At 34.0% G+C, this 19657-nt stretch overlaps 2 protein-coding genes across 5 annotated transcripts; one reads left to right on the top strand and one right to left on the bottom strand.

Moving 5' to 3' along the window:
• Positions 1-782: 782 nt before the first annotated feature.
• On the top strand, positions 783-11508 carry LOC103502499 (heat shock 70 kDa protein 17). Its single transcript, XM_008466444.3, has 15 exons — positions 783-1036; positions 1162-1939; positions 3063-3295; positions 3712-3871; positions 4464-4709; positions 5215-5348; positions 5470-5809; positions 5957-6118; positions 7401-7475; positions 7547-7647; positions 7782-7851; positions 9501-9557; positions 9675-9736; positions 10769-10841; positions 10975-11508. Exons 2-15 carry the CDS (start codon positions 1178-1180, stop codon positions 11194-11196), a joined length of 2697 nt encoding a protein of 898 aa, XP_008464666.1. The 5' UTR covers positions 783-1036; positions 1162-1177; the 3' UTR covers positions 11197-11508.
• Positions 11509-13178: 1670 nt separating this feature from the next.
• On the bottom strand, positions 13179-19295 carry LOC103502500 (OVARIAN TUMOR DOMAIN-containing deubiquitinating enzyme 11). Of its 4 annotated transcripts, XM_051088002.1 has the most exons (12): positions 19130-19285; positions 18980-19025; positions 18299-18432; positions 17937-18127; positions 16727-16800; positions 16486-16540; positions 16295-16369; positions 15494-15567; positions 15331-15379; positions 14145-14229; positions 13569-13625; positions 13179-13467 (listed from the first exon to the last, which is right to left on the bottom strand). In XM_051088002.1, the coding sequence occupies exons 4-12, from the start codon at positions 18102-18104 to the stop codon at positions 13418-13420; spliced, it is 687 nt and encodes a 228-aa protein (XP_050943959.1). In that variant the 5' UTR covers positions 18105-18127; positions 18299-18432; positions 18980-19025; positions 19130-19285; the 3' UTR covers positions 13179-13417. The 4 variants fall into 4 exon arrangements, with proteins under 4 accessions (XP_050943959.1, XP_008464668.1, XP_050943958.1 ...); XM_008466446.3 differs by lacking the exon at positions 18299-18432 and having other exon boundaries at positions 18980-19028; positions 19130-19295; XM_051088001.1 differs by lacking the exon at positions 18299-18432.
• Between the last annotated feature and the right edge of the window lie 362 nt (positions 19296-19657).

Below are 19657 nucleotides of genomic sequence, written 5' to 3' on the forward strand. Positions count from 1 at the left end.
AACTTTTGATATTTTAACTATTTGAATTTATATTGGTAATTAGAATTAAGGTAAGATATTTAATTTTAATTAATTTTGAAAATGTAAATGAAAAATTTTTAAGCTTTAACATTTTTCATATTTTATTTTTTTAATTCAACTTTTCATATTCTAAAAGAAAACCATATATTTTTGAATACATTGTTACAAGTAAAATAGTGGGAGAGAGTCCATATGAATTTGTTAAAAAAAAAAAGATAAAATAAAAAATGAATTTACCACTAAATCAAAAGGAGATTTGAAAAACAAAATAGAAGAGAAACTGTTTTCTCCACTTTCAAGGATATAGATATATTTACACTATACAAAAAGACTTTAAATTGAAAACTTATATTTCTCTTTAGTTATAGAGTTATGTAAAGTTACAATCAAACCCGATTTGGTTAGATTAAAGAGAAAATTTTGAATTTTGATAAATTTGTAGGTTTTAGTATTATTTCAAATCTAAATTTGTTTTACACAAATATTTCAATTGCGATGATTCAAAATAAACAAAATAATAAGGGAGACACGTGTCAACATAAAATTGAAGGATCGTCTAAAGGAAAAATTAGCACGCCGTAGGAGAAACTCCCAATATTTTCTACACACATCTATGACCACCGGAAGCACAACACAACAGAACGACTCCCTACTCGCCACGTGTAGATTTCTCCACGTGGCATATAACAATTGGCTATGTTACTCAACACTTTCCACGTAGGATTCTTCACATAATAAAATAGAATACCCAAACTTCCCTCCCTCCCTCGGCTTCAGTAATGCTATTAGTAGAAAGATTTTTTTTTCTTTTTTATTTTGATTGATGATTTTCCATCAACATTTTTCTCGTCAACCAAACCAAAATTCACACACCGGAGCTTCGTCTATGGAGAATGCGATTCAAGTTTTGCTGGTTTCATTCTCCTTTTGAGTCTCCATTGTTCCTCTTTGTTACCTAAACCTTCTGCTTCATCCTCTCTTCCTTTTTGGATTTCCAAACCATCTGCTTTTTCCGGTAGATTTTTCTGTTTCGTACTCGTGTTTTTCTTTTTGTAAATCATCGTTAATTTGAAGTTTTTTCGTTTTGATGATTTGCGTTTTTAATAGAATGTTTGTTTTGTTTTGTTTTGTTTTGTTTAGAGCTGAAGAGTAGAGAATGGCGTCGATCTTAATGAAGTTCGGGTTATTGTTATTTGTTTTTTCTCTAATTTTCTATCCGTCGGATTCTGCGGTTTCGAGCATAGATCTGGGGTCTGAATCGATTAAAGTTGCTGTTGTGAATTTGAAACCTGGACAGAGTCCAATTTCGATCGCGATCAATGAAATGTCTAAGCGTAAATCGCCGGCTTTGGTGTCTTTTCAATCGGGAACTCGTTTAATAGGCGAAGAAGCGGCTGGTCTTGTTGCGCGGTATCCTAATAAGGTGTTTTCCCAGATTAGGGACATTATTGGTAAACCCTATAAGTATACTAAAAGATTGACGGACTCATTGTACTTACCATTTGATATTGTGGAAGATTCGAGGGGTGCTGCTGGTTTCAAAACTGATGACAATGTGACTGTTTACTCGGTTGAGGAATTGTTGGCAATGCTTTTGGGTTATGCTTCGAATTTAGCGGAGTTTCATTCGAAAGTGCAGGTGAAAGATGCTGTAATATCTGTTCCACCATTCTTTGGGCAAGCAGAGAGAAGAGCGGTACTTCAAGCTGCGCAACTGGCTGGGATAAATGTACTTTCATTGATCAATGAACATTCGGGTGCAGCGCTACAATATGGAATTGATAAGAATTTTTCCAATGAGTCGAAGCATGTTATTTTCTACGATATGGGTTCAAGCAATACTTACGCGGCGCTTGTTTATTTTTCGTCCTACAATGCGAAAGAGTACGGGAAGACTGTGTCGGTCAACCAATTTCAGGTAAATTATCCTCAACCATCGTTTCTGTAGCCTGCCATCGAATGTATTTCAAAGTATTTATGTCTTGCGCACTTGCTGCAGTTAAATTGTTTATTTTTATCCGAATGTCCTTATTGTAGAGAGAAAAAAGTTTCTAGAGACCTTTTATCCGAGGCTGACAAGTTTTGTCGATAGTTTGTACTTAAGATTTAAGCTTCTAGTTAATTTCGTGCCCAAGGGTGGCTTGCTTTAACCTCAATTCAACCTTGACTGACAATGTCCAGAAGAACACTAGGAATAATGGCTGTATCTATATTTTATTGTTACCCTTGCCATAGTTTAGTCTTGGTAGATGAAAAAACCTTCCAGGAAATATAAATAAGTATTGCAGTATTGTACCATTACACCATACAAAGTGATCAAGGTAGAAGACTGGACTCTGTATCAAAAGAAAAGTGATGCAACGCCAGACTACTCTGTCGAGAATGGTAGATAAGTGAGTGAGACTAAAGCCAAAATGTGAATGATTTAGGAGCTTGTTTAAGGATCAGTTTGCTTTTTAACCAGATCTAATTTGCATGAATGATGCATGACTCTTTACAAAATTAAAACTTGGTACTTTGTAGTTTATTCTTGATGATTAAAAAATGGAAGGTTTTATTATCGGCACTGTTTTTGTTATTATTCTCTAAGTTGGCAACTTTCAGCCTTTGTTTTGCGATGGTAAGTATTTTGTGATTTAAAAATGGTTAGTGACATGACATAGACAGTTTTTTTTCTGCCAGTAGTTGCCTCCCCTTTTGTTTGCCCGTACATTCTTTCAAGGTTAACTCATTACAGCTTATCCTTTTTAGTCTATGATTGTCGCTGATGTAACCACCTTTTGGTGTTTGGGGTTCTCCCCCGATTTCATATATCAATGAAATGTTTCTTTACAAAAAAAGTCTCTTTTGATTTTTTCTTAATAAAAGTGTGGTTAATTCATTAAATAAGAATACATGTTTATGTCATGTAGCATGTAATTTTGTTGTTCCTTACCTGACCACTATTAAGAAAAATTAGTAGCCTCTCATCAACTTTTTCACTCTTTGTATTAGCTCTTTTGTGCCTTGCCATATCTTAGCAAGTTTGGCATGTTGTATAGGTGAAGGATGTTAGATGGGACCCAGAACTTGGGGGCCAGAATATGGAACTTCGACTTGTTGAATATTTTGCTGATGAGTTCAATAAACAAGTTGGGAATGGTGTGGATGTAAGAAACTATCCCAAGGCGATGGCAAAATTGAAGAAACAAGTGAAAAGAACTAAAGAAATTTTGAGTGCAAATACAGCCGCTCCAATATCAGTTGAATCTCTCCATGATGATCGGGATTTTAGGTTAGTAGAGTTCTTCATAAGGAATCTTTACATATATATTGGGCAATTTAAATGCTGTATATGCTAATGCCATAGAATAGCTTGATTTGTGGTATCATAGTTGATCATCTAAAATCTGTAGAGAAAAAGGACGCTTAGGAGAATGTGTGAATTGTTTTGGTCATCTGTTTTGAAGGTTTCTAGACTGCTGAAAGCTTTGTGTAAACTCACGAGCAACAATTTTTATTGTCTTTAGGTTGGTTTTACATGATAGCCGTTCCTCTTTCTTATTTACCAATTATTCATTTCATTCTTACAGAGCATCCCCATGTTGCTACTTATAAATGAAATTATGAGTTTATCATGTCCTTGGCGCTAGGAATTATGGATTATGGTTGCTTTCTTCTGAGTTTCCTGGTAACCTGTTTCTATTTCAGGAGCACCATTACGCGGGAGAAGTTTGAAGAGTTGTGTGGGGATTTGTGGGAGAAATCTCTTTTACCTGTAAAAGAACTATTAAAGCATTCAGGTTTAAAGATGGCCGATATATATGCTGTGGAGTTGATTGGAGGTGCTACACGGGTGCCAAAATTGCAGGTTCGAAGTCAACTGTCTTCCTGTATAATTCAAACATTGTGTTTTGTTGTAGTTGTAGCTTTTGTTCCAGTGTTTGCTTTTCATTATCATCTTGCAGCCTTCCAGGGTGATGGATTTCTCAATTCTCACCCTCCACATGCTGCTGCTTTGTCGTTGTAAAGTTTTAAAAGGAATAGAACTGCGATCTATCTTTATGAAATTCTCATGTTTCCTTGCTAGATATATTTTCAGCTGAAAATTGGAACCTCTATATGCTGTCTTTCTCGTTGCTCAAAAGTTGAAGCCAATGGAAGGAAAAAAAAATGAAACTATTCCTTTTTTTTAAAGGGACAAAAAAAAAAGTTGAATGAAAAGGATACAAATACTAAACCTTGAAGAGTGAATGGAATCACCCGTGTTAATCCAAATGTAATTTTTAAATCATAGATAAAGCTTTATGCTTAATGCAATTTTGACTTGGGATGCATTTAGTTCTATGTTCCCCTCTAGGAATTGACTTTTTAGTCAGCTAACAGTAAATTGAATTTCTTCAATTGTGTCTTTACAATTTTCTGCTAAAGTGAGAACAATTCCTTTTTTCTCCTGCTGACAGGCAAAACTCCAGGAGTTCCTTGGAAGGAAAGAGTTGGACAAACATCTGGATGCTGATGAAGCTATTGTACTTGGTGCAGCTCTCCATGCTGCCAATCTAAGTGATGGAATCAAATTGAACCGTAAGCTTGGAATGGTGGATGGTTCTCCCTATGGATTCGTTGTTGAGTTAGATGGCCCTGATCTCTTAAAGGATGAGAGCACTAGACAAGTTCTTGTACCGCGCATGAAGAAACTCCCCAGCAAGGTAAATAAATGATATCAATCTGCTAAATCATGAATCTTTAATAAAGTTCTGTGAGGCCTCTAACTGATAATTACTCAATATTTACTAAGATAATGGCAAAACAGAGGCAGCACTCTGTATTTATATATTTATAATGCCAAAATATAACAGTCACAAGCTCAAACAAAGGAAACAACAGCTGAAAAAACAAGAAAGAAAACATACCACCCCTCTCTCTACAAGCTAGGGTAGCCCATCGGCCTCAGCCGCCTTTACTACAATGATGACCTAAAAATTATGTCCCTCCCCAATCCCCAAAAGATACTATTTATAGGTACCAAAACATTCTCCTACTAGGGCCCACACTTGCACGTTCACACGATCCCATTACTGCTTTTCTATTGCCACCTGGCTGTCCTGTGAGTTCCTTTTTTGCCCCTTCTTTTATACACATTAATAATGGGAGGTCTCACAAGTTCTCAACTATTTTTCTTATTGTATGACTTTTTACTTGCATGTATCGTAGATGTACAGATCAGTTGTCCACAATAAGGATTTTGAAGTTTCACTTGCCTATGAGAATGATCTTCTACCACCTGGAGTTGACGTTCCCACATTTGCTCAATATGCTGTTTCTGGTTTGACGGACATTAGTGAGAAGTAAGGACTGCCAATAATCTGAGCAACTAGCAGATCTATTTAATCAAGCCGTGAGCTCGAGCTTAATAGATAATTTGCTGCATTTTATATCTCAGTGTGATTTCTTGTTTGTTCTCTTTAGGTATTCAACTCGGAACTTGTCATCTCCCATCAAGGCAACATTGCACTTCTCACTCAGTAGAAGTGGAATTCTGTATTTCGATCGAGCAGATGCTGTTATAGAGATATCAGAATGGGTAGATGTACCAAGGAAGAATGTTTCAGTTGAGAATTCAACACTGGCTTCATCCAATGCAACTGTGGAGGATTCTGGAAATACATCAGAAGGAAAGAATGACACATCGATCCCTGAAAATGGTGGGGTTGGTAACACATCCAACCCTAGTACAGAGGAACAAGGTGTATCTGAGCCTGCTACTGAAAAAAAGCTGAAAAAGCGAACTTTCAGAATTCCACTAAAGGTTAGTGCAGTGGCTATTGTATTGTCAATTATTAACTTTATTAGCGATTAGATGCTTTGTCTCTTTTAGAAGTTAATACGGTATGGATTAATATATTTTTAACGCTTCCTTTTCTTGTCATTCTTTGTTTTATTATATGATTTAAAGATCATTGAGAAGACTGTGGGGCCAGGAGTTCCTCTTTCCAAAGAATCTTTTGCTGAAGCCAAAAGTAAATTAGAAGCACTGGACAAAAAGGATGCAGAGAGAAGAAGAACTGCCGAGCTTAAAAATAACTTGGAAAGTTACATATATGCTACCAAGGAGAAGGTTAGGGGTTCTTCATCATTCTTAAAATTCCTACGAGATCTTTTGAGTTCTTATTTATAAGAAGCATAAATAATATTAGTCAACTTGTATCCTATTAATTTCAATTAGAGAACTTAATGATCTCAAAACAGGAACTAAAAAGGGGAGAAATCAGTGTTGTTAAGGCGCAGCTGGGCACTTGCCTGAGGCGAGAGGCGAGGTGAGGCCTAATGCCTTGCAAGTACCCAAGGCGAGCACCTTTAGTAAGGCACTCTCGCCTTTTGCGCCTTTCAGTCGCCTTGAACCAGGCGCTTGCCTTGTTCAATTGCTCAACTTTTTTTAAAAAAAGAGATCATTCTTATCCAATAGGATCAAAAAAAAAAAAAAAAGGAAGTATCAAAGTTTGTAAAGGTAGAATTAAAGAAAAATCAAGTAAAGGAAGGAGAATTGAAGAAGAAAAAGAGTCAAAGTAGAAACAAAATGATTTTTGTTTCTATATCTTCAAATATTTTTTTCTCAAGATTATTTGAGTTAATTTCTTTCTAACCTTATGTATTTTATTAACGGCACCTTGCTTCAATCTGGTGACGCCTTTTTGTCGTCTCTCACCTGAGGTGATTAAAAAGTGTCGCCTTAGGCTTTAGAGTGCACCTTGCGCCTTGAAAACACCAGGAAAAATAATTCAAAGCAGGAAGTACTATGTCATTCATTTGTTGGTTGTCTATTGTTTTGTATTAAACTATTTGCCTGCCTGAAAATTTCTTGTTTAGTAATAGGTTGCTTACCCTCTTCTCCATCTCAGTTGATCAACTGCGCTCATTATCATTGAGGTGCCGGAGTGTGGATGTATCTGAACACAAGTACTAGTTTAGATCGCTTAGAACTGGGCTTCTCTAACATGAATATATAAACTGCAAATAAATAGGTTAGGGTAAGCTAGAAACTGTGTTTTAGCATATGCAAAGAGTATTACCATAATTAGGAGTCAGTTTGTGATTACCAAGAATATTGTTCGGATGATATATACACAGTCATTATCTGCTTCCTCGTTTAGACCTTTTAAGGGTAAAACTACTATAAAATCTATATGTTCTCATAATCAGATACTACTAGGCAAGAATGGCACATCATTTATTTTCTCAAACATTGTTCTGTGTTTTCTCATCTTTCCCTATCCCCTACTACTGTACAGTATTTGTAGGCCACAGTGGCACGGTCTTCTTCTTTGTAGCAGTTTTCTACAACTTTTGCAGCAATACTTCTCATGCCTATATTTATTGATTTGTTGTATTCTTCATGCCAGTTTGAAACCTCCAATGAGTTGGAACAAGTTTGTACAAGCGAGGAACGTCAAGCTTTTAATGAGAAACTTGATGAGGTCAGGATTTCTTTTGATGGTATTGGGACGATGCTCGTCATGAAGCTTATTTCACTACTTTTTTCCTTTAGGTACAAGATTGGCTATATATGGATGGTGAAGATGCTTCTGCGACAGAATTTCAAGAACGCCTTGATATGTTAAAAGCCACTGGGGACCCAATATTCTTTAGGTACTTGCGAATGACAGGAGTGCCTTATATGTCCATAAATTGGACTGAGTTTAGCATTCCATTATTAGAGTGCTGTGTTACTGAAGTTGGCATTATACTCAGTAAAGTTTTACATACCGATTTTTTTTACGTAGATTGAAAGAGCTCACTGCAAGACCTCAGGCTGTTGAAACAGTTCGCAAATATCTTCTTGACCTACAAACGGTAAGGCTTTTAATTGTTAGAGAAATTAATCTTTTACAAATATTTATAAATATAGCAAAATATCATTGTCTATCTATGATAGACCAAGATAGACTACTATCTGTGTTTATCATGATATAGTAGTCTATCTTGGTCTATTGTGGTCCACCATAGATGGACTCTGATATTTTGTAAATATTTTGGTTTATTTTGCTATATTTGAAAATAACCCTAATTGTTATTCTTGTACTTATTTAAACTTTATTTTGTCTGTGTTTCTATTAGATACCTAGGTTAGTATAGGGTTAGGGGTATAAGGGTAATTAGATATTTAGGCGGTTACTAAGATTACAGATTATAAATAAGAAGTTGGTGAGTGAAGAAGGGGGTGTTGTTGAGTAGATAGGTTTTGAGTAGTATTATCAAGAGAGGGGTCCCAAGTACCACAAACTTGGATCGTATTGTAGTTCTTAGTTAATTCTCAATATATGAAATATTATGATTCTTGTTAGGAAGTATCCTAACAATTTCATGCGCATGCACGTGAAATCTTAATTACTGGAACATGAATGTCCATCAACCTTAAACATAAAGTTTCTTTTAGGTTTCATATAACAACTTATCCCTTTTTGTCATAGGTGGAATAAATATTAAATTATGTGCACTCTTCTCAGATACAGGGTTACAATAGTATGTAATAAAATCCTATTTTTTCTATTATGTTTATTTCTTAAAAAAGTTATGACCTTCTTTTAGGAGTTTAAGAAAATCATCCAACAACATAACTTACTGTTCTCCTGTGGAGATTTTACGCGATGATATCCAACTAGAATTGATTAGATTTGGAGTATTATTACACTTCTTATCCACATCACTTTTAATCGTAAAGTTATCTCTTGGTGTTACTGTCATCCTACTTTGTGTCATTTGACAAGTATTCTATTATGATGATTAGGGTTCCTGTGATGTCTTTGCTTGCAAATCATAGTATAATTGTTCGGTTTCTTTACCCTTTTTCCAGCCTTTCTTCTCTCGAGGCTGATAGGTTTTGGTTGATCAAGCTTGGGGAGGGTTATTGTGTTGACTTTATTTAGAAACCTTCCATTTGATCCCCAGTTATTTTAGTTTTTGTGTGTTTTGAAGGATTTGAATCACTTGTGTTAATGCCCTTGTGCTTCTTAGTTGTGGTTCTTGTGGAGTAGTATCTGTATAGCTCGAGGATGAAGTTTGAATTGCCATGATGCAGGAAGTTGTATTAGTTTCTTCTTTTCAGGACAAAGGCCGATTACCTTGTCAAGTTGGTTTAATTGTTGTATGAATTCATGCTTAGAAAGAAAATGAGAAGTTTTTAGGTTTTGATAATTTGTGAAGTACATGTGAAGAAATTTGAGGTCTACTGCATTTTAACGCTTCTCCTTTTGGATTCATTCCTCTGATCTAATGCACTTCTTTTTTTCTTTCTTTTCTCTCTCATTTCTTCTTCTTCTTCTTCTTTTTTTTTTATTTTATTTTATTTTTTAATTTCAAATTTGACCTTCTGTTTGATTACCAGCAACTGAGGGTCTTTAATGTAATGTAATACACCTTTTGGGTACTTTCATCCTTGAAAATTGGTTTCTTCTAAAAGATTAATAAGAAATTCACCTTTTGGCCTTCTTGAGTAATTGCAGATCGTACAAAATTGGGAGACCAAGAAACCTTGGGTTCCAAAAGAAAGAATACAGGAGGTAAGGTTTTGCATTGTGCTGTTTCCTTCTGTATTTTAGTATTTATGAGTTATTGATTTTGAATTGCTCCCTTTTGAGTCATTCTGTTTTGAGAAATTTTCTGTGTGGCTTGTCTAGGTAAAAAGTGAAAGTGACAAGTTCAGGATTTGGTTGGATGAGAAGGAAGCTGAACAGAAGAAGTAAGTAATTCTCAATGTCATGTTTCTTTCATCCCCCTGGTTTCAGTCCTATGTTATTTTGTCTGTGCATGTACTCTCTTGGTATCCTGGTATGTTCATCTCAACTAACATTGTTTTACTGTTGGTTGGTTCTACCTTATTAATCAATTTGTCCTCAATTGAGTGATCTTTTCTCCATACAAACGGACTTTGTTAAAATAATACACAATTGGATGTGCTTTTTTGACTGACTTCCTTTCAGACATTCGTTTTGATTGAAACGAAGTCAATATACTTCTAAATTAATTCTATTAATGTGGAAAACTATTATTTGTGGGTGTCAAGATTCTTAATCTCACCTCTTAATATGAGGAGTTTACTTTGTTTTCAGATTCTTTGACTATTTTAAATTTGGACAAGAAAAATATGAATTTTCGTTTGGCTTTATGTCCCTGAAAATTTGTTGCTATTCAGTGATATTATCATTCCAGCATGATGCCTTCCATATTTATCATTTATGAGTTTGAACAGTATTCCCTAACATATTGTCTATCAGTTGTTTTTTGATTTGATGCGTAATGTTTTCCTTAAGTTCCTAATAAGATCATCATTTTTTTGTGATTATTGAACCAGCAAAATTAGTTCAATCAGTCGTGCCTTTAATCTGGTTTGGTGATTATCATAGTTCGAATCCTCTTCTTTGCATACCCTTTTATTTTTTTTTTAATTTTTTAAAAGAAAAAAGAAAAAAGAAATTCTCTAACAAATCTCGGTTTTTATTTGCTATATTTATAAATATTTTGGTTCATTTTTCTATATTTGAAAACAACACTTTTTTAAAATTATATTACCACATATTCCTTTGCAAAATGGTCATAGATTAAATATAAACTTTCCAGCGTGTGCACTTTTATTTCATTTAAAACTACTATTTGCTTTAAATCATCATCAAACTGTATAGTATTTGGAGTACGTTGGATTATTTTACGAACCTGTGCTGCTATTATTACTACAATATGGCAAAAGTGTACTAAAGTGTTCTCTCCTGCGTAGGAATTCGGCATCTAGCCCACCAGTATTTACATCCGAAGACGTATACTCGAAGGCTTTTAACATTCAAGAAAAGGTATTTTACTGCTCTCAATTTGAATCTCATAAACAGATAATGTGATAGCTACCCTCGTAACTATCAAATACATGCTAACATTATGCCATTTCCCAATACTATTGCTACATAAGTAATATCTATGTACTTACAGGTTGCTAGCATCGATAAGATTCCCAAACCAAAGCCTAAGATTGAGAAACCTGTGAACGAATCAGCCAGTGGTAAAGAAGATGAGAAAAGTTCGAATTCAACAACCGATGAGAGTTCAACCAAAGGTGACCAATCGGCAAAGGACTCAGAGAGCCCAGCAAGTGAAAGTGCCCAGTCGGAGTCCAAATCCCAACCCGAATCGAACGAGCACGATGAGTTATAGATTAATGAATGATAGGTGATTAGTTTCAAGTTTTGAGTTCCTGCCTCCTAAATTCTAGATAGAGTTGAGAGATCCTTAGAGAGGAAGATAGAGAATGCAAAAGAGAGAGCAGTTGTTGCCATATGCTTATTTGTGTAAACACAAGACACTCCATTCTATGCCCACTTCACTAAAACGTAGCTCTTAGCTTATACCTCAACAACTTTGCTAGTTTTGATCATTTGTTTTTACAAACACCAGAAATTTTGTTTACTATAAATCATGTATTAAATATTAATGATATTAAGGGGATTAAAAAACATGTACATTTCATTTTTGTTTTTGTTTTTCCTTTTCACTAACGTTTCTGTTGAATTTCTTTTGGAGAATGATTTGTTTTTATTATTGTCAAGGGAAGTATTTTTTTTTTTAGTTTAAATGAGTCTAGTTTAGCACATATCTTTTTTCCTTGTAGTTGGAGGTTCAAATTTTTATTCTGTATTTATTGTGTTAAAGAAAAAAGAGAAGGAAAAGATGTTCATGTTGAATTTCTTATATATAGATTTATATATATACACACGCATAACATTGTAGGAAACTGAAGTTGTTTCAAAAGTAGATGGAAAGATCATTTTGTGAGGATGGATAGATACAAAGATTAGTAAAATAGAATGTAGAGAATTGTGAGGACATGTAGAAACGTGTAGGTGAGAAACGATGTCTTCATGGAGAGATTAGTGAGGTTGTAGAGTAGTTAACAAGGATAGAATTTATGTACAAGTGTTTGATGGTAGCTATTAATCAACGGGTAGACTTGCTTTTATTACTTTTATTACTATGAAAAGTTGGTCATAAAGGAAGTCAAATGAGAAAATTCGAAAGACTTGTCAGAAGATTTTTTTTAAGGTATTAAAATACAACTTGGAGTCAGAGATTCGTGCCCATGACTTCTCTTTAGATATACACAAATGCTAGTTGAGCTAAGCCATATCGGTAAGAAGAATGCATTTAGGAGTGAAATAATATAATATCGATGAAAGTTAGAACAATAAATAAATAAAGAGATTAATGGATATAGTTTTGATCAATCCATATGTTAGTTTCACTGTACAGAAGTTTACCTTCAAAGTTAACGATTAAAAAGATACTGTTCCTATGTATAGGTCTAGGGTTTAATAATTTGTCACTTCCTATTCTGTATTGGTGTCCTAATATTTATCAATTTCAACTTCACGAACATCTTAATTTTTTTTTTGTTTCACCCAAAATACTATGGTCAATCAAAACCAATTTTTCGACCAAACTGCCACCAAATCGACTATTATCAACTTAGTAAATGTTCAAATCGACTTCGATCGTTGATGCATAAATGTCAGTTAGGTCGGTTTAATACTAAAAATTATTTTTTGAAACTTTTCGATTTGAAGCATTTCCAAACCAACTAACCCCTCTCATTCTCCGACCAATTTCAGTTTGATCCGGCGACTCGATTTTTCTATCTATCATGTTCATCCCTGTCAAATGCCATTGAAAACAATATTTTCCAACGATTTCCGAATTCAATCTCCCTACCCCTCCCCCAACCCCAAATTATATTATTATATGATACCATTTCAAATATAACTATGATATTGTTTAACACTCTTTCTCAGCTAAAGACCCACTCATATTTTCGTCTTCATTCCAATATTAAAACTAATAAAATGGTTGTCTTTTAAACAATTTCAATGGTTAAAGGTCAAAATTGATAGGTAAAATATACTAATTTAAATGAAAATGTTGATCGAATAACAGTATTGAAATAGGATATATGTTAATGTTCCAAATGAAGGGGAAGAGTTATAATAAACAAATAGAATAACTTAAAATTGTATATTTTTAAGGAAAGACAAAAAAAAAAAAAAAAAAAACGAGCAAAGCCCAACTCACTACAACAAATATATACAGACACATGAGCGATGAGCAGCTGAACATTCAATGATAATATTCTTCCAAAACTATACTAAACAATTAAGATGATTTGAAATATATATATATAATTCTAATCTTTCCCAGTACGTGTGTATAAATACCTATGCTTAGACCTTATATATTCTGTTTCGACGAGTCTGCAACAATCATTTTGTAGTGAGGAACTATAAGGGATTGTTGTGTTAGCTTACTTTCCAAGATTTCATACACATGAAATCAAGAGGAAGTTGATATATGGGGAGGATGTGGGTGATGGTATTTCTCCATTACTTTAGAAAAGCGAAAGCCAATGTTTTCTTCTCGGCGTTCTTGTAGGAAGATCTGCAAGATTTAATGAAAGAAATCTTAGCCACTCAAGAGTTAGAAAAATTAATGAAATAGGAAACAATCAGGTTAATCTAATTGAGTGTATGAATTATCACCTCCACTGGCATACAATGAATTGTAATGCACTTCACACCAAAAGCTCAGCCAAAGTTCTGTCAACATGAAAGGATTGCCAAAATTAGATCAGTAACAAATTTAGATGAAAACTACAAGCTAGAGAGTTCGGAATACGAATAGTGACTTGATTAATACTTTAAATTGTGACGGAGATATGTTTGTCCAAAAGTAAGAATATCACAAAAATTCAAGTATGGTGGTAATGTTCTTGGTTCAACTTTCAAGTGTGTTCGATGTCGTCCATCTAGTTTTCAATAGGAGTCGAGCGGTCTATATGATTATTTCAGTTGGGGTAATTAGCACTAAGCGCAATATTTCTTTTAATGTCGTTCCATGAAATAACAATCTGATCTACGTTTAAAAATATATTTTCTTTATTTAAAAAAAAAATAAGAAACAAGAGAGAGATAATCAGTCTACAAATTTCAGCGACATTTTAACAGGGTTTCGGATTCAATTAGCTTCCTTATTAATGGGTAATGTATGAGGCCATGCAGATTAAAAATACATGAACTCAATCATAATAATTAAACAGATATAATTGAAATCTTTACCTTTGTGGGGACTATTGTCTTTGGGGAGGATCTCGATATAACAGGTGTCTCGGAAAGATGTGACTAAGCAAATTTTTGCACCAAACTACAAATTAACAAAAGCAATAGTCACAAAATAGACAATAGCAAGAGAACATTAAAACAACAGAACCAATATGGCATGCACATGAACTGCTAAGAATGATATAAATGATAGAAGACAGGGAAATTATTATCAAAAAGAGTTCCATCACATTGCAGATATGAGACCACAAGATATCAATGCGAACAACGGTTACAATTTGACCGTGCTGCATCCATATACTCGTTCATCGATAGAAACATTTCCATGAAGACCCACAACATAATAGAATTTCAATTTGGAGTCATTGCTTTTGCCTTCTCTTCTCTCAGGAGTGTTTGGAGAAAAGAGGGGAGATGTGAAGTCCAAGGAGTTGGGAAGTTTGCGGAGTGGTAAAGTTCTGGAATCTGTAGTGTAAGGAGTTAATAAAACATAAAATAGATGTTTTTAAGTCAGGGCCCACAAACTCCTTGGACCAAATCATGAGGGGAGTCCTCCCCATTCCAACTCTTTGGACCAAAGACCCTTTGGTTTTTCTTTGAAATATCAGCAAATTGTATATGTGTCTTGTTTGTATGGAAAGAGATTTTTATTATTTTATTCCAATAATGAAAAGAAAACGATAATAATATATTCATTTATTTATGTTTGGGAACTTGCATGAGTAAAAAATAGCAGAGGAGTGCCGTCAAGCAAGGGATATGTGGGAAGGTTTCTGAGGCAGCGTTTGAAGGAACATTACATGTCCTCTGGAAGTAGCGTGGGGAATTAGAACATTTAAAGTTCATGAAAAACGCACAAGTACACAACGCACACACATACAAATTCTTTTTTTTTGAAAAAAAAAAGGAAGAAAAGAAAGAAAGAGAGAAAAAAACAAAAGATTCACCGAACATTAGTCAAGATCAACTTTAATTGCATTGAAACTCATCATGGAGAAAACAAAATGATCTTCCAGTGAAAGAAAGATGACATACGAGGTTATAAATATTAGAAACTTAGGTATTGGCAAAGGGACTGTATAAAAGTTCATGTGTATCTTTCAATCGAAACTCCTAGCAGTGCAAGAAGAATTCATAGAAAAGAGTTTCACAGCAGTCACACAAGAATAAGCATTCAACATACTCTGTCTGCAGCTGCTTGTAGAGTAACGTGATCTCCCCATTCACCTGATCTAGTGAGATGCAAAATTGTGTTAGAATTTGAAGAAGCAGTTATTCAATGCATAAGACAAGCTAAGCCATCTGGAAAGGGGAGAAGTCAATAAGCGTAGTCACAGATAACTAACTTTTTCATCTTCTTGAGGTAGGTTTTGTACTTCATTGGAACATAGCCTTCATATAGTTTTCTGAATTTCTTTAACTGGTGTGGGAGGAAACGAAGAAATTATGCAATAAGAAACAAGTGGCAAGCGGATTTTCAAGTTCTTTACCATAAGTGAACCGAAACTAGAATAAAGTATGGAATGAGGGAAAAAAGGTGATACAAGCAATGGGGGAAGCGGGTGTATTGAAAGCTTAATGCTATGCTTCATGAAGCGCAAAATACTGCTCTGAATGTGCAAGAACAGTGTTCAATAAAATTTACTGCACGAATTTGGTATACAGTAACAGTACCACAGACAAAACGCAGCTAAAAACTGGATAGTGAAGCAAGGGAATTAGTAACAGAAAGCCAGTAACTTTTCTCTTATTCAGTTTCATGCTAAGTTTGTAAAAATAATTTGCTAATGGTGGTTTGATTTCCTCGCACAAACTTCGAGTCTCGATTATTCTTGCATGCTTTTTGGAACCCGAGCTTATAGAATATCAATATGAGATTAATTCAAAAAAATTTAACTCGACCTCAAGACGTTAAAATTTTAAAGTTTACCCAAGGTCATATTAAGAAAACTATTTTGCTGGATATAAAGAAAGATTCAAACATAATTGAAAATTTCCAGACCTTCATTACAGTCAATCCTTGGGCCTCAATAATTGTTTATAAAATACTACATACATTTATTTTAACCAATATTCATCAAGCAATCTATGACCAAGCAGCAGTAATAGAACAGCTTAAATGATTAGAAGAGTTTCATTTACAACACCTGTTTGATGACTGCCTTTCTTACATGCTTGTGGTAATCAGGATTTCGAAATAATTGATCTGCTAATGCCCGAAACTAATAATACATTAAAAAGATACGTTATTTGGTACATCATGAGATGAATAAACAATAAACGGCAGGATAACTATAAATTTCAATACAAAAAAATATTGACTAGAACTCATTAAAACCTGGCAATTCCCATCACCTTCCATCTGTAGCTCCGCTAAACCATATGTGACAAGTCTGTTAAAAAAAAGACTCACTATGATCAATAAAAGCTACATTGTACACACACTAAAGAACAAAGCACAGTAAGTCAAAAGTTGAAAGTCAATTCTTGTAATTAATAACTAGGCATTTTTTTTAGCATTTGACTGTTCTAGAAGTTAATTTCCCTGGATGTAGCACCAGATATATAATCAATAGTACCTTCCTGACAGCCGTTCATGGTCTAAGGTTGCATCATTAACGTTTGGTATTTCCCCATTAACCCGAGGAGTATGCTGCCATGATAATAAGAAATCAGCAGTTGTAATAATGATAACCTTCCAGAATTTTGCAAATTTCAGAAAGCAATGTTTTTCTTCCCCGTTATAAACTAAAGTGGAGATAAATAATTATATAATTGCAGGGACATGCAATCGACGCCTTTAGTATCATAATAATAAATAATCTAACACAGAAGGCAATCATATTATAAAACTGTAAAAAATCTGCAACCAACCTACAGATACAGTTGCAATATTAAAATAATAATAATAAATTTTAAGGAAATAATATAAGGAAAAGTGGCAATACTTATGATATACAGTTACACCACAACAATGAAGTCTCAGGTATGAGAAATCCTAGCGGCACCACTCCATGCCTGGTGTTGATCTTATACTCAAGAACATAGAGAACTTCAAAAAGCTCAACCTCACTATGGGATTTTCCCCAACCGAAAAGAATATGAGATGCTATCAATAACAATCTACAAGTTTTAATTCCCTTGTAAGTATTAATACTTATGACCTAAAAGGTCCTTTTTGCTCGGCATGATACTATTTGAGGAAAACAGACTCATCAATATCAATAACCTCATATCCCCATTCCTTGAAGGTCATCATTTTAATTGCAATAGGAAGGTCACAGGTGTTCAATTTATGATAGTTTTCTTTTGCTTTCGTGTTTTAAGGAAAACAATGGAGTCCTACAAGAAAGAAAAGTCTGGAGCTCATCTCTTTTGTGGTGTAAATATTTCGTCCCTCGGAATAGTTGCAGTTTGGATTCCCTTTAGCTACTCAAAAGAGTTATTTCTCCCAACTTTCTAGGCTTGGAGTTTGCCTACCTACCTTGCTTTTTTTGCAAGTCTATACTATCAATGAAATTGTTTTTCAATATTATTATTATTATTATTTATAAAACAACAAGTCTTGAGTACAACAATCAATGACCTACTAACTTCCATGTTTGAGAACAGTTCACCCAATTAGTTAATTGCCTAACTAGAACTGGTATTTACAGTTTTATTATTAGCTGTTTTCTTTTATCAAAGGGAATTTAGAGGGCTCTTTAAGTTCAGTAGAACCTTTCATTCACAACATAGATAACAAGACCAATTAATGCAGCAACTAACAAAGTGGAAAGAAGTTAGTACAGGGATGGAATCCAGATGAGAGAGTCTCTTCCCGAGCTTGTTATCAAACTTCAAGTTTTCTTCCTCTGCCAAGATTCTGGCAATTGTATGATCATCCTCAGTGTCCTGAAAGCTGCTATTCAAACTTGAGCTCGAGCTTACACTTAAGTTGCTGTAGTTATCAGTCATATTACCTTGACAGCTACTAGTTGCTAGAGAATATGAGAAAATAATGTAGATTAGAGAAATAAACCAAGTAAAACTTATCCAACTTCATCATAAGTTGGTTATGAAAGTAACATGTTTCTTTTCTTTTCTTTCTGTAAAGAACAATTGTATTGAAACTCTTATAAAAGAGAAAAGGGGTGGAAATTTAATCCAACCTATTAGGTAAAGAGTGAGATCAGAAGCTCTCCACGGGATGAATCCATAAATTTTCTTAGCAATGGGCAGAATTTACAATTTTCCATGTTTATAACTTCAAATCTTAAATGTTTTTTTATATCATTTTCTTAACCTAAAAAGATAGAAGGTGCTCAATCAAAAATTCTTTAGTAGTGGAAGACCAAAGACATTATCAAATCCCAGGCATTATCAATCACCCATCCAAAAATTTAATTAAAATTCGAAGTCCCAACTTTCTGAAACTATCAAAAAAATGGAAACTGGAAACGACCAAGGTCATCCAGATGATTGAATTCAAGTAATATCACAAATTATTTAAGAAACGAAGTAAAAATTGATACTTCAAACAGACGCCTCTATTTGAAAGCATTTTCTCTGCAAATACTGTAAGCAATTTAAAAATAAAGAGTACCCATCTGGAAATTAAACTTCACTTATCATATCAGTTACCAAACAACGAGATAGATCAAAAGAGAAATTGCACCTTAAAAGTCTTATAACAGTTATAAATCCAATAACAGTAGATCGAATGCACCACAAATTTCACTATTCTAAAATGCGCCAAAATTTCCTCACCGATCACAACAAGCTAACGACAACAATTAAAACTAGATCATAAACAAATCAAAATAACTCAACCTAGGGTTACTAGAGAATACCTAAAATTGAAATCGGAAGCAATTCAAGTAAGATCGAGTCGGTTTGCTGCTGAGAAAAATCAATGGGGTTCTTCAAACCTCACACTCTGACGATGAATTATCACACACACAACAAAATAAAAAAAAAAAACAAAATAAAAAAAACCCAACCAAAATCAAATCTCGATTAATCCTTCAACTTCACATGAATTGAGCAACGAAAAAAGGAAACGATCGAATTATTGAGCTTCTGTTCAATCCTTCAGCGGCACCCAAATAGAGCTTAGCCCAAGCTTAAGCTCGAAGAAAATGAGACAGAAATTTTGGTAATTTGGATAAGTCTGCTATATATATGTGTGTTTACGTAACGAAAGTACATTTGTACCATTAATGCATTAATTAAATGTTAGAAAACTTAGAACATAAATTTTGTTTTTAAATTTTACTTTATTTCTAATCTAATCCAAAACATTTTAAAATATTCGGTTTTAGTTCGATCCTTGTGCATTTTAATTTTATGTCAAACAAATAGAATGACGATGTAGATTGACATTTTTAAAAATATTTGAGTCAGTTTATGTCCATTTTAAGATATAATATAAGTAATCAAATCCTAATCCGTATATTGAACCTATTTATTTTTAAACTTTTATTAAATCCAGGTCCCTAATTTATTATCTAAATCAATCGTGATAAATT

This window comes from Cucumis melo, chromosome 7 (assembly GCF_025177605.1).
Source record: "Cucumis melo cultivar AY chromosome 7, USDA_Cmelo_AY_1.0, whole genome shotgun sequence".
NCBI lineage: Eukaryota > Viridiplantae > Streptophyta > Magnoliopsida > Cucurbitales > Cucurbitaceae > Cucumis > Cucumis melo.

Excerpts from the sequence above, each read along its gene's own strand:
- LOC103502500 (XM_008466446.3), bottom strand. The coding sequence starts at position 18,104 with ATGACTGATAACTACAGCAACTTAAGTGTAAGCTCGAGCTCAAGTTTG. Across the intron at positions 16,370-16,485 it reads AAGGTGATGGGAATTGCCAG|TTTCGGGCATTAGCAGATCA; the intron begins GTTTTAATGAGT and ends ATGTATTATTAG. Across the intron at positions 13,468-13,568 it reads TTCATTGTATGCCAGTGGAG|ATCTTCCTACAAGAACGCCG; the intron begins GTGATAATTCAT and ends TAAATCTTGCAG.
- LOC103502499 (XM_008466444.3), top strand. The coding sequence starts at position 1,178 with ATGGCGTCGATCTTAATGAAGTTCGGGTTATTGTTATTTGTTTTTTCT. Across the intron at positions 5,810-5,956 it reads CTTTCAGAATTCCACTAAAG|ATCATTGAGAAGACTGTGGG; the intron begins GTTAGTGCAGTG and ends TATGATTTAAAG. Across the intron at positions 9,737-10,768 it reads AAGGAAGCTGAACAGAAGAA|GAATTCGGCATCTAGCCCAC; the intron begins GTAAGTAATTCT and ends TCTCCTGCGTAG.